The sequence below is a fragment of the Marmota marmota genome, unplaced genomic scaffold, assembly GCF_001458135.2.
Source record: "Marmota marmota marmota unplaced genomic scaffold, marMar, whole genome shotgun sequence".
Lineage (NCBI taxonomy): Eukaryota > Metazoa > Chordata > Mammalia > Rodentia > Sciuridae > Marmota > Marmota marmota.
Window position 1 is genome coordinate 35,565,127 of NW_026000016.1, and position 12,555 is coordinate 35,577,681.

The 12,555-nt window shown below is 32.9% G+C and overlaps 1 protein-coding gene across 7 annotated transcripts in view; it reads right to left on the reverse strand.

Moving 5' to 3' along the window:
• Positions 1–2,519: 2,519 nt before the first annotated feature.
• Positions 2,520–12,555, reverse strand: part of Rcor3 (REST corepressor 3) — a 44,116-nt gene continuing 34,080 nt past the window's right edge. For 5 of the 7 annotated variants that reach the window (XM_015483679.2, XM_048809428.1, XM_048809427.1 and 2 more), the window contains 2 exons: positions 5,594–5,835; positions 2,520–5,124 (listed from right to left, as the gene is read on the reverse strand). In XM_015483679.2, the coding sequence (XP_015339165.1) occupies positions 4,780–5,124; positions 5,594–5,835 (587 nt within the window). In that variant the 3' untranslated portion in view covers positions 2,520–4,779. The remainder of the gene's footprint in view (positions 5,125–5,593; positions 5,836–12,555) is intronic. The other 2 variants (XM_048809430.1, XM_015483681.2) reach the window with 1 other exon arrangement.

Genomic DNA, 12,555 nt, shown 5'->3' on the forward strand with positions numbered 1-12,555 from the left:
ATCTTAAGGCCCAACTGAGGAAAGATCAATTGCCAAGTGCACAACATAGTTGTTGGTAGGATTCAATTCCTAGCAGGTTGTTGAATTGAGAGCCCGAGTTCTTTGCTGGTTTGGCAGAAGGCTCTCCTTAGCTCCTTGCTACAAGGGCCTCCCCATCATGTCAGCTTGCTTCATCAAAAAGTGCAAACAGAAAAGGCAAGCGTCTGCTAGCAAGATAGGGATCCTAATATAACCTAATCATATAAGTAACATCCATCACTGTTTCTGGATTCTGTTGGCTAGAAGTTAAGTCACTAGGTCTATCCCTATAAAGGCATGAAAAACAAAGAGGCAGGAATCACTGGGAGCTGCTCCGCATCTTTGAGGTTATTAGGGGATACTTTAAAAAGTGTGACTATTTTCCCATGCTATTGTTTACCTTTATGGAATTGGGACATTCTCTAATTCTGAAGGATTTTGTTATAAATTTGTCCCCTACTTGCTAGTAGGATCTCCTCTGGATATCCAGCACTGTTAAGGATTGGATTATTTCAGTTTTTGTGTTCATTTCAGTGAGACTTTGGGAGAAAAGAAAATAAGTATGTTTAACCCATCAACCTCACCTAGAATTCACTTAATTCTTTGCACTGAAAAAAATATATCAATGTCAAAATATACATTTTTCTTATTAAGAAGGCAGTAAGACACGTATAGTTTTCTAAGTATACTGGGCAATTATAGTGTCTCTCAATTTACTAATGAAGAAACTGAGGCTCAGAAAGGTTATGTAACTTTGTTCAGGGTGAAATTGGAAAAGAGACATCCTGTAAGAGGTAGAGGGGCAACCATGCAGTATATGCAAACCAAATGGTGTGAAGAGCCAGCACGTGAACAAAAATTTGTTTGGGTGGGCCTAATTTTTTAAAAAATATATTAGTTGTCAAAGGACCTTTATTTATATGTGGCACTGAGAATCAAACCCAGTGCCTCACACATGCTAGGCAAGCACTCTACCACTGAGCCACAACCCCAGCCCTCAAGCCTAATCTTTGTCAAATAAGAAAGCTGTTAGGAGCAGTAAGCTAGTAAGCACTCTAAAAAGAGACATTTTATATTGTTGTATTATTCAGGATCTTATTAATTATTGGTAATCATACCTTATAATATAAATAAAATTAAATCGTGCAGAACAAAAATCCAAGCTTTCTTAAAATAATCTAAAGGAAAAAGACATTTTATATAAAGCATTCTGTAACATTAACTTATACGTTGTTTACATTGTAAAGACTGCCCTTCAATCTTGCCACTTCAGCACCGTTTTTTCCTTAGATCCTGCTCATCCAAATTCCTCCTTTAAGATTCTAAAGTTTAAGAAGTTACCACAGTTGAAATACTCATTCCTTTATCAGTAGTTTAACAGCCAGTGGCAAATATCTCAGTCCAACAATAATTTCTAGTCTTATTCCCCTAAGCATATAGGGCTCAGAAAGCAGGAAAAAGGTAGATAAGTCCACATGACCTTTCAGACATAATTTCACTTTGCATTCCTTTTAATGTTTAACTTCCAAACACCATTGTTTTGCTGCAATAACATTCCTTCACAAGGAAGTTACCGAAGTTATGATAGGGATGAAAACTGGGGTGAGTTCTATGTGACCTATTTTTTCTAAAAGAAAACTGTTTATATACTCCCATACATCAGCTGTCATAAAAATGAGCTAGTTTCTTTTCGATATTTTCTAATACAGTCAAGTTTCTCAAACTTGACACTTGGATTCTGTATTCAGTCTATTATGTTCTTCTAAGTGATAAAATCTATAATCTCTAACTTAAAAAAAATCAAAACAATTTGGTTTCTTTTCCTTATGTTTCCTGTAATAATAATGTATTTATAATTTATCTTTGGGAAGTATTCAGAGAAAAGCAAATTCTGCTTTGAGTTGTAAGATTATTTTCTTTTTAGGGAATCCTGATAGACCTGTGTTAACTAGTTACCAGTTTTTAATATTTGTGGGTAATGTTTTTTTGATAACAAGGAACATTAACATTTAATAACTAAACTTGGTACTTTTAACCAAACAAAAGTCCTAATTTTTTAAAAATAATGACATCACATTCTTGGTTTGCTCTCTACATATATTCCTGAAAAGAATATAGGCCCATATTAAGACAGAAAATGATTCTTTCATCTTTATTTTATATTCTCATTTACTCACTTATTTGTAAGTTCACTGATGAAGAACATATTTTGATTATAACTTACCTTTACCTCCATCCATATTACACTGGAATTAAATCATTTAGAGAAAATATTTTTTCATTAATTTTACCAGATGCATCAATATTGTGATTTATTTTTAGTTATGTAATAAAACACTTTGGTGTAGATTTTCAAAAATGATAACCTCAGAATTAATGAAAATGGTCATTAAAAGATTTCTAGATTTTGCTTTTTTATAAAAATCAATATTTAGAATTTCACAGTGAAGAGGTCCTAATCCTCATACAACATGAAATTATATAAAAATAGAAGACATAGACATCTTTAAATCTTTAATCCTTTGATTAAGCAGCAAGCACATCACTCTTCCAGGCAAACACTGCTTAAACAAAAAAGGAAAATGACGTGCAAAATATTTACAAAATATGCAAAGCACATAATAAAGACATCTCACTATATACATGTGTCATATTACTAATGAAGCTAAGATTTTCTACTGTGCGCTCTAATGTATGTAAATAAAATTACAGCACATCCCTCAGATACAGCACCTTGGCCCATGTTTGGGATAGAACAGATTTTAAATGAATCACAATATACCAAACAGCTGGACAGATGCTGGTGCTGACCAACTTGACTGACATATCCCACATACTGTGTACTGAAGGTCTACTGACAAGAGACAAGACAATAAAAGCTGTCAAGGTATAGTATGCACATATGCAAGACAATCTAAGTGCTTTTTAAAAATGTTCTAGATATTTTAAGATATATAACTGTCCCCCATGGCTTTTAAAGTAAAAATAAGTATAAATTCTATAATATTAAGAATTTAAAGTCAGTTAAATTTCATCTGGTTATTATCCAGGCCTCAACAATGATCCAATGAGAAAGAAAGACTTATCCTGCAAAATATTTTGGTTATTCCAGAACACAGGGTGCTTAAGAAGAAACTAGTCTGAATGTGAAAAGAAAAAGGAACCGATGAAATTAAATCTATAGCTCTTTTAGGCTGTAGAGCCAATGGAAGGGACTATTTTTCCAATATTTTGGGAATACATGACCTCTCAAAACATAAATTAAGACTTTTGAAGTTGACTATTTGGTGAAGTAGTTCTAAATGTGATGAGAATGTGAATGTGCAAACATTTAGTCTTATGTTCCACTAGTATAGCAAATCTGTCCCTTTGCACAAGTCATGATTCCAATATGAAATCATTATATCAAAAATATTAGTAACACATTGTTGAAATACTATCACTTGTAAAATATTTTTTGTGGGTGCTTAATGATTATGTATTGAATTAAGATGACCTGAAGTCTTTTTCTTTATAAAAAGGGGTCTCAGTGTTTAGTTAACAGCACAATTGTGACTATATACTAATACATCTTTAGATAATGCAGAACAAATTCTAAAAATTCATTTTATGAAATGTTGATGACTTAACCCTAAACCAAACCCATAAATAGGTTGGCTGCAAGGAATAAACAATTGTATCCAAATAGTACAATAGAGATTTATCAAGAAAACACCCTTCATATTAAATGCAAACTCTATTAATAAATATGAGGGTAATAACCTAAACACAAAAAGGGTAGTGGAAATAAATGCTTCCAAAACCATTGTCTCTACATAACTGACAAAATATAATTCTCTTCTAAAGACCTCAATTGTAGGCAACAACTAGTTAAAAGCAAATGGCATTTAGAAATATGAATTCTTTTCAAAATGAACTACATTTTCAAGGAACTTAAAGACATTATATTCCAATAAATTAAGTCCTCATTTGTATGTAAAATTATTATTCCAATTTAGTTATTACTACTGATAGATGACGGGGGTCAATGACCTTTAAATAAGGACTTTACACTAGGACCCTAAACTGTATGTTAAAGGGTTAGTAGATTCAGTACATTCTTTGTGATTTCATATAATTGCTTTGCAATTGATTAAATTGCTTTCTTTTAAAGGAATTAGAATTCCTTTAGAAAAAAAAGCAACACATTTTGAAAAAAGGGACATGCAGCTATAATTTCTTAAATATGAATTAAATGAACATATCAAAATCTGAAATGCAGGCTATTTATTCTTGCACTCCTAACATAGGAAAATGTTTTTAAAAAATTAAATAAAAGAAAAAAAAAGCCAAACGTCCTTAACTTAAGAAACTTAAGGAGTTTTCACAATTACTAAGTCAACATTCTTGTACTAAGAGCCTTGACTATGAAGAGGCAGGAATATAAAGAACCTCAATAAAATAAATACAGTAAAAACAAAACAAAAAGACCCTTGGTATATATAGAATACTTAAATCCTTTTTTTCTTTTCCTTTTATGAGATCACATTGGTGAACACATATTCTAGAAAGGAGGCTGGCTATCTGGAGGCTTTTTGTTTTATAACATATTATTGAACTGGAAAATTTCTTAGACATTCACTTATGCCAGCCCACTGCCTCAGAACTAGTTTGCAGCCTCAGCATCTAGGAAGGATTATTCTTTCCTCTTTTGCATCAGTCAGATGAGCACTGGTATAATGATGGGGTGAAAAGTTACTGTAGCACTGTCCAATTTAATTTTTAGTGCAGTGAGGACTGTGAATCTGTCTGAATTCCAATAAGTGATGGTGGCTGTTGACCACCAACCGTGGACAACACTGGTCTTGGGTTTAGACGGGGTGGCATAGAATTAGCAGGGCGAATGAGAGGTGGTGGAGGCTGATTTAGAGTTGGCCGGGGCTGGATGAACCGAGCCTGCTGCTGGAGTGGAGGAGGCTGCCGATGAAGAGCAGGGGCAGCAGGCAGTGTTGGACGAAGAAGTGGTGGAGGCTGGTTCAGAGTGGCAATGGGGGCTGTTGGTGTTGGAGTGGATGATGGGGCAGGAGGTGATGGACCCAGAGTCCGAGGAGCCTGTGGGGTCTGTGCCTAGAGGTGAGGAAACAAAAATACATGTATGAGATGTAAGTCCTAATGAACTTAATACAATATAGATTGGGCTGTCACAGGAAAAACAAAACAAATCAAAACAAAAACATAACACCAGTGTTTATTGGAAGCACAAGCTTCTTTTATTTTAAACAAAACAAAAAACAAAATAAAAAACAAAACAAAAAAAAGCAATGAGGCTACCAAACAGGCATCTTTATTAGTAAACAGCTTAACACTGGAAATAAAAATAAGACTATGGAAGAACAATACACTCTCCATTCTGCTAGGATCAGAAATTAGCATGTCATTATGACTTAAGAGTCACGAGAGATGCACCACTGAGTAAGTGTATTGTCAACCTTTCATGCTCATTTAGCTAATCCTCTGACAAATTAACCTTACAGAACACCACACAAAATGGTGACTCCTCAACTCATATTAGCTCAAATTCCAGACACAAACACACCTCCTCTTCTTCATCAGTGCTCTTCCCTGATGGCACATTAGAAGCACTTTTTGTCTCCTCCCCTAAAGTAGAAGCATCACCATTAGAAGCCTGGGTTCCTTGTTCTGCTTCCCACTCCTGCAATACCTCCTCTAAGTTAAACCGACGCCTGTAGTTTACAAAGAAGTTCTTCACTTGGCCAACAGTCTTGTTGCCAATTACATCTGCAATAGCTTGAAAATCTTTACCATATTTGCGGACACCTGGAAGGCAAAGTAAATAATACACCTGTGAAGGATCAGTAAGGAGAGCTGTGTGTACTATACATCATGCACACACCAAAGATACCAGCAATGAAATCCTATCTGATAAACTCTGCTCATTTTTCAATTCCGAGACAGAGGCTAAGATATCAGGGTCACAGATGAAAACTATCAATTAGGTCATTTCATTGAGCCAGCCACTTGCCTTCAACTGAACAATCAGAAACTTACCATTTTTTTACATACTCAGTTATTTTCTCCAATCCTCTCTTGAACTCTCAAATACAGTCCATTTATTGTAAAGCATTGAATTCTTTGTTCCATCCTCAATTCCACATTCATTTATTTCCCTAGTAGCCAGTCACCTAAATTTGAGCAACACCGTTTGTAAACAAAACTGGATGGGAATGAGCCATCTCTTTTATCCCCTCAATGGACTGAGTGAGTAGCCTTAGGGTTCCCCCACTATAATTTTGGTCTTAATTACTAACCCACCAGGATACCAACAAAAAGAAATAAGAGTTAAAATATAAAAGTAGAATTATCACAATCTGATGGATTAAAAAAAGGGAAGGTATTTTTGAGAATCAGTTGGATGTTAACTCATCTATAAGTTCTAAAGACTGCGTGAGGAGGATTCCTAACCAGGCTTTATAGCTTAAATAAGGTTAGAGTAGTGCTCTTAGAAGCAATGTGTGTACTCTGCTATTTGAGAACTTTTCATTAAGAAAATTTCATTATAATGAAGGATAGTAATTGATTTATGAAGCTCAGATTATGCTATAGAATTTAAAATAGATACTAATTTGCTCTTAAAGGAATTCTAAAAGAAGTTTATGGACCCATTTCTAGAAACAGATGCACTTAGCTCAAAATATAAAATATCCCAGCAGAAAGGCTAGTTATATTCTTACTGATATCAATTAATATGAAATCCCCAATTACCTGAAAGCACCCATGTGACCTGATTCTGTTTTTAATTCTGCTCCTGGGGAACAAGCATCTCTGGCTATATTCAACTAGCCAGGCTTGATCCACAGGGAGTTCCTTTCTTTACCTTAGAGAATTTGGAGGGAAGTCTGCCATCATTTACCTATAATTATATCCTATTTTAAATGCAGAGCTTTGGGTTTGTAAGCTATGCTCCTTTGCTTTGTTCTCATATTATAACAAAAAATAATAATGACAGACATTGTTTGCAATATTTTATCAACACAAATGAATTTATTTCCCTTTAAATCTAAAGGTTGATCTCCAATTTGAACTTCACAGATAAGAGGAATTCTAATAGTGACTAGGTTTACACTGAGGGCTTATTGGACAATAGATTCCAGATTACTTCACAGTAATAGTTACTATTAAGATATTCAAGTACTTCTCCACTACTTATACTTTAGAGAATAGCAGCTTGTAAAAGACCAAGTTTCTGTGCTATTTCTAATTTATAAATTTGAGAGCTGTGCTGAAGAATATCTATTGATCAGAAATCAGATACTGTGCTCCATCAATGTTCTAATTTTTATAAACAATACTTAATTTATATTCTAGAAATGGCCAAACCTGAATATGGGAGATTACAAATAAAAACTTTAAATAAGAAAAGGGTTAGATCTTAAGAATAACTCTTACTCTAAGTCTGCAGATATAATACCTATCTGGTTTACAAAATATATTCCAAATATTGCAAAATAAATTCCAAAGTTGTCTCCTCCTGACTATCTTCCTTTTGCTCTTTTACTTCTTAATTTTCCTTGCTCAATGGACCTTACCATGTCACCAATATTGTCATATTTACTTTCCATAAGAGCTTTAGTTTTTTCTGGAGACCTGGATGTGAAGGACCTCTTCCAAGCCACCCAGGTGTGTTATTATTAACTCCTGTATATCTATCTAAAACCTAAGGGCTCAGATCATACGCAGACCTCTGATTTGGCTGGATCCCAATCAACGTCCTGAGAACAAGCATGCACAAAAAATAATCCCTTTGACTTGCAGGATGGCTGGCTAGGGGCTGTAATAGCCAGAGCTCCTAGGCAGTCTTAGGACTGGAGCAGCCTCATCTGTTTATCTGTGTTCTGACACATTTTATAATTTTCATCTGTATACATGATGTGAAAAAGGTTGGAAGTACTGACCTATGGGATGCAAATCAGCACAAGCATTACTGCAATGCTAAGTCTGCAAAAAGTGTTCAGGAAATATGATTTTTTTCTATTAGGCTTTATTTTATATTTTTGCCCCTTAAACCACAAGAGACATGATAATCTTCTTTATCACCTTCACACTCCTGATGACTCTGTTCAACAATATGTTTTTGCTAGAAAATGGATGTAATTCTTAAAGCTCTATACTGTGGTCCTCAACTAGGCAAAGTATAGTGAAATGCCAACTTGCTGGAACTGCTTTTTGAGAAGAAATCCCCAATTAAGCGTGTAGAGGACACCTATCAGGGGTAGTGATGAGGAACAAATGACTTAACAACTACAGCATCACAGCTATCTGAGTTCCGATCTGTACCTAGGGACAAGTGGCCCATTCTTTTTTTCATAGTTTTTAATCAAAAAGCAATCTGATTGCTTTCTCAACAAGGGAGTTAAAGATGATGATTAAGTCAATATCTTCCTAAAGATATAAAAGGTCCGTACATGTGAACCATAATTGCTAATTAAAATTTTCAAGAGTCAGTGGAATATACATTTGGAGAAACATAAATTTCCCATGAAGAAAAAAAATGATATTTAATCAAGTTTCTAAACATCACTTCAAAGTTAAAACAACCTGACTTCCTATGCTGGCAGATGATATTCTTTACTATTTAATATATATTTTTAAAGTTTTGGGAATTAACATAAAAATATTGTCATTAAGATATTTTGTTATTTTATGAAAGCTCACATTTTCCAACCAGTATTCTACATTACCCAACATAAAACATACATAATTTTTTTTTACACTTGTTGTTTATACTTTTAGTTTGCCAAAGAAGATATTGTTATTAATAGTAAAGACTTTACCATAGCCATTATCTACATTATCTCAAATTTTAAATTAGTGGAGTTTGTCCATTCATGTTTTGAGCTTTGGCTAACAAGATGGTACCTTCAGGAACATTTATATGCTGTTTCCCAAAACTGGACATGGAATCTGAATTTGTCTTTTTATTTAGAAGAGACAGTATGGACAGCTACTTTTGTATGTTTAAAAAGCTAAATTTGGACTTAAAAAAACACTCCACACAAAAAACCAAAGCATTAACTGTTGCAAGCTGCTTCTAGGTATTAAAATTTCAGGGAATTTTTTTTCTTCCTATGCCAAAATTTCTTAAATGAGCAAGTACTTAATATAGTTGGGAATTATAAATAATCCATAATTATCAATAATCCAGTTTTAAAACAACAGTAATAGAGTGACATCTAGAAAGTAGGATTGTGGTTCTTTTCAATCACTAAGACATAAATTTTAATCACTTGGGAACATGAGTTTCTTTGAACCTCCTGTAAATCTCTTCATATACTCAATGTTAAAGAAGGTAGAAAATATCAATAGCAGCAGAACAATGAATCCTGTATATAATTGAGAGTTGAAAGTCAAAATCATGTATTTTCTTTTCAATATCTATCTTTTCTCTTCTAGGTCTCTTCTATATATGTATTCTCACCTTCCCTTGTTATAAGTTAAATTTCATTGCAAAAATGCTGGAAATTTTGAATTGTTGATTGTTTGAAGTAAGTGCATCAGAGGGTTTACAGTTCTATTTTTTAACCTTCATTCTTGGGGGATTTGTTATAACAGAATTATCTAAAGCACAAGTGTGCCTTTCAAATGCAAAGGTATGAATCTCCTATTTCCACCTCCTTTTGATCATTCATGTTTACTATCCTTACATTATTATCAAATGTCAAACGAAAGAAGCAATTTCTAGATCTGCAACTTTATTTCTTCTTTAAAATGATCTAATGTATAAACTATAGAAAGAGAAGGTAAATTTTACTGTAAACACACCACTTGAACATAGTTCTGTCACTTTCTGTTTTAAAAGAACTAAAAATTAAAATTGGGATCTTGATAAAATTAGAGCATAAAAATTTTAACAGGGGAGTGTGTATGTATATACACACACATATGTGCATATCTATATATGTATATTTTTATTAGCACTAATAACCAGGAAATGAATACATTTAAGAGGTGGCCTAAAATAAAAAACGGCAAATATTGTTTAGCATGCTTCTACCCCCTTATAAACTTTAAAAGAGTGTTTTGTACTATAATTTAAGATATTTATATATAAACATTAATATATGAGACACATATTTATATATGATACAAACAGGGATAATAGTTTACCATTAACAAAAATATGGGAAGATCATGATTGGTCTTGCTCTTATTAATTTGTTATAATGTAAAATTTAGATATCTAATACTAGAACAGATGACAGAAATTGTATAACTATTCTTGATAGATACTTTAAATGAACTAAATTAGCACCATTAATGATAACCCACTTGGGGATCTTTGAACAATGTTACTAAAATTATAGGTAGAACTAAAAAGAGCATAATAAATCAATAGATTACAGAAGTATAAGCAGACATTACTATTCAATCTAAGCTTGATTCCTCACTCCCCTTTCAATTAAGAAAAAAAGAAAGAGAAGCTTACTTAAATGGTTATCATTTACTTAACAAAAATCTAAGTAGATAGGTTAGGAAAGTAAAGTGATAAAGATATATTTAAACCCTAGGAAAGAAAATGAACTTAATGTGTTTGGTTTTAAAAGAGTTACAACAAGAGAGTTTATGTAACAGTTATAATTATTAATAGTAGCACTAGAGTCATTATTTCTTTCTCCAGGTCACTGTAAATAGACTACTATGAGCAAGAAAATAAAGCATTTTACAAATGAGTGTCAAGGCAGAATACATGTATAAAATGTCTTAAATATAAAATGCTCTACAAATTAAAATGTGTTAATATCAAAACAATTTATTATTGCGTTGCAAAAGTAAAGTCATTAGTGCAAAACTACATAAAAATTTCTCATAAATAAAGATTAAAGAAAAATAATAAAAAAGAAAATACTGCCTGATAAATAGCTTCTTAACAGCAAACTACACATTAAGCTAGACACTGCAATTATATAACCACCAAGACTCAGGTACAGTCGATATTACTATATGAATTATACTACTTATAAGACATAATTCTGGGCATTATGTGGGAATATAAGACAAAATGGAACTTTTTAATTCACTCAAAACAACTATTTTGGACACAGATAGCTTCATATTGTTGTTTTTTAATATTTATTTTTTAGTTTTAGGTGGACACAATATCTTTATTTTATTTTTATGTGGTGATGAGGATCGAACCCAGTGCCCCACGCATACCAGGCGAGTGCACTACCACTTGAGCCACATCCCCAGCCCAGCTTCATATTGTTTTATCTCATGTAATAACAATAATAAAAACAAAATGCCCAAAATGAAGCAAAAATTCCAGAGTCAAAATAAATAAAAACGAGACATTAACACATTATTAAAAAAGATTCTTTGAAATTCTAAGATCAAGTATACTTCTATACAAATGGCTGCATTAGAATAATTTATTTAAAGGGTTACTTTTAAAATAAGCATTAATAATAGTGAATATGCCTGAATACAGAGGAAATGTTTGATTAAATGTGTTAATACTCTGTTCTTCCATTTTAATAAGCTATGTCCACATATATACACAAATCTTACCACTGCCCTTTCCTTGAATGAAGCTTTTCTTAATATCCAACCCAGCCGTAATTTTCAATGGACTCTACCACTTAAAGTAGTACTGTACAACAGAATCAAATCCTGAGTGCTGAACAGAGAAATATTAGCCCAGGTTTTCCTAGAAAATCCTATTCAGAAATTGCTTTTCACCGGGATAATTTCTTATATTACAGTACAGAATTAAGATGGAGGGAAACAGGGTTTACTTGAATAAAAGGAATGTCTATTCAAAATAACTATGCTAGAGCTGTCAGTCATAGTTATAAAGGAATACGAAGCAGCCATTGAAAATGCTCACTAATGTTTTAAACAAAATTTAAATTATCAGAGTCTAATTTTAAAGCAGCTATTGTTGAACATTATAAAGTAACTAAACCTTGTTCTGACTCATTCAGAAACTTAGTTCTATGAATGTGCTTGATACTCACGCACAGCTACCTGCTTTCAGAGCATCAAGTACTTCTCTTTATGGGCTAATTCTCACGTTCTCTATTCCAAACTGTAGAGTCATCTATTAGTCAATCTTTAATTACATTACTTTCATATCTGAATGATGCTTGCATGGCATTTCTACAAATATATTCTGCCATGAACATTTGGAAATATTTTAAAAAGTGTACTTGAATATTCGTTTCATTGGAACCCTTATAATAGTTAATCTAGGTAAAAATGCTATAGATACTCAACACAAAAAGGTTCAGTACCACCACCACCCAAAAAAAACCCCAAAATGTGTAGACCATACATACTTAAAATGACTCAATCAGAGTCTGCAGATAGTTCTGCAGATAGTTCATCTTAAAGAGGAAAAACAACAAAACACCCCACAATACTGAATAAAAATATACAATTTGCTCTTAGGTAATTCAAACATGAGAAAATCCAAGTTTAGAGCATTTTAAATTTGCCCATGGGCATTCAGAACACAAATGGTCTTTTGTCATATAACTC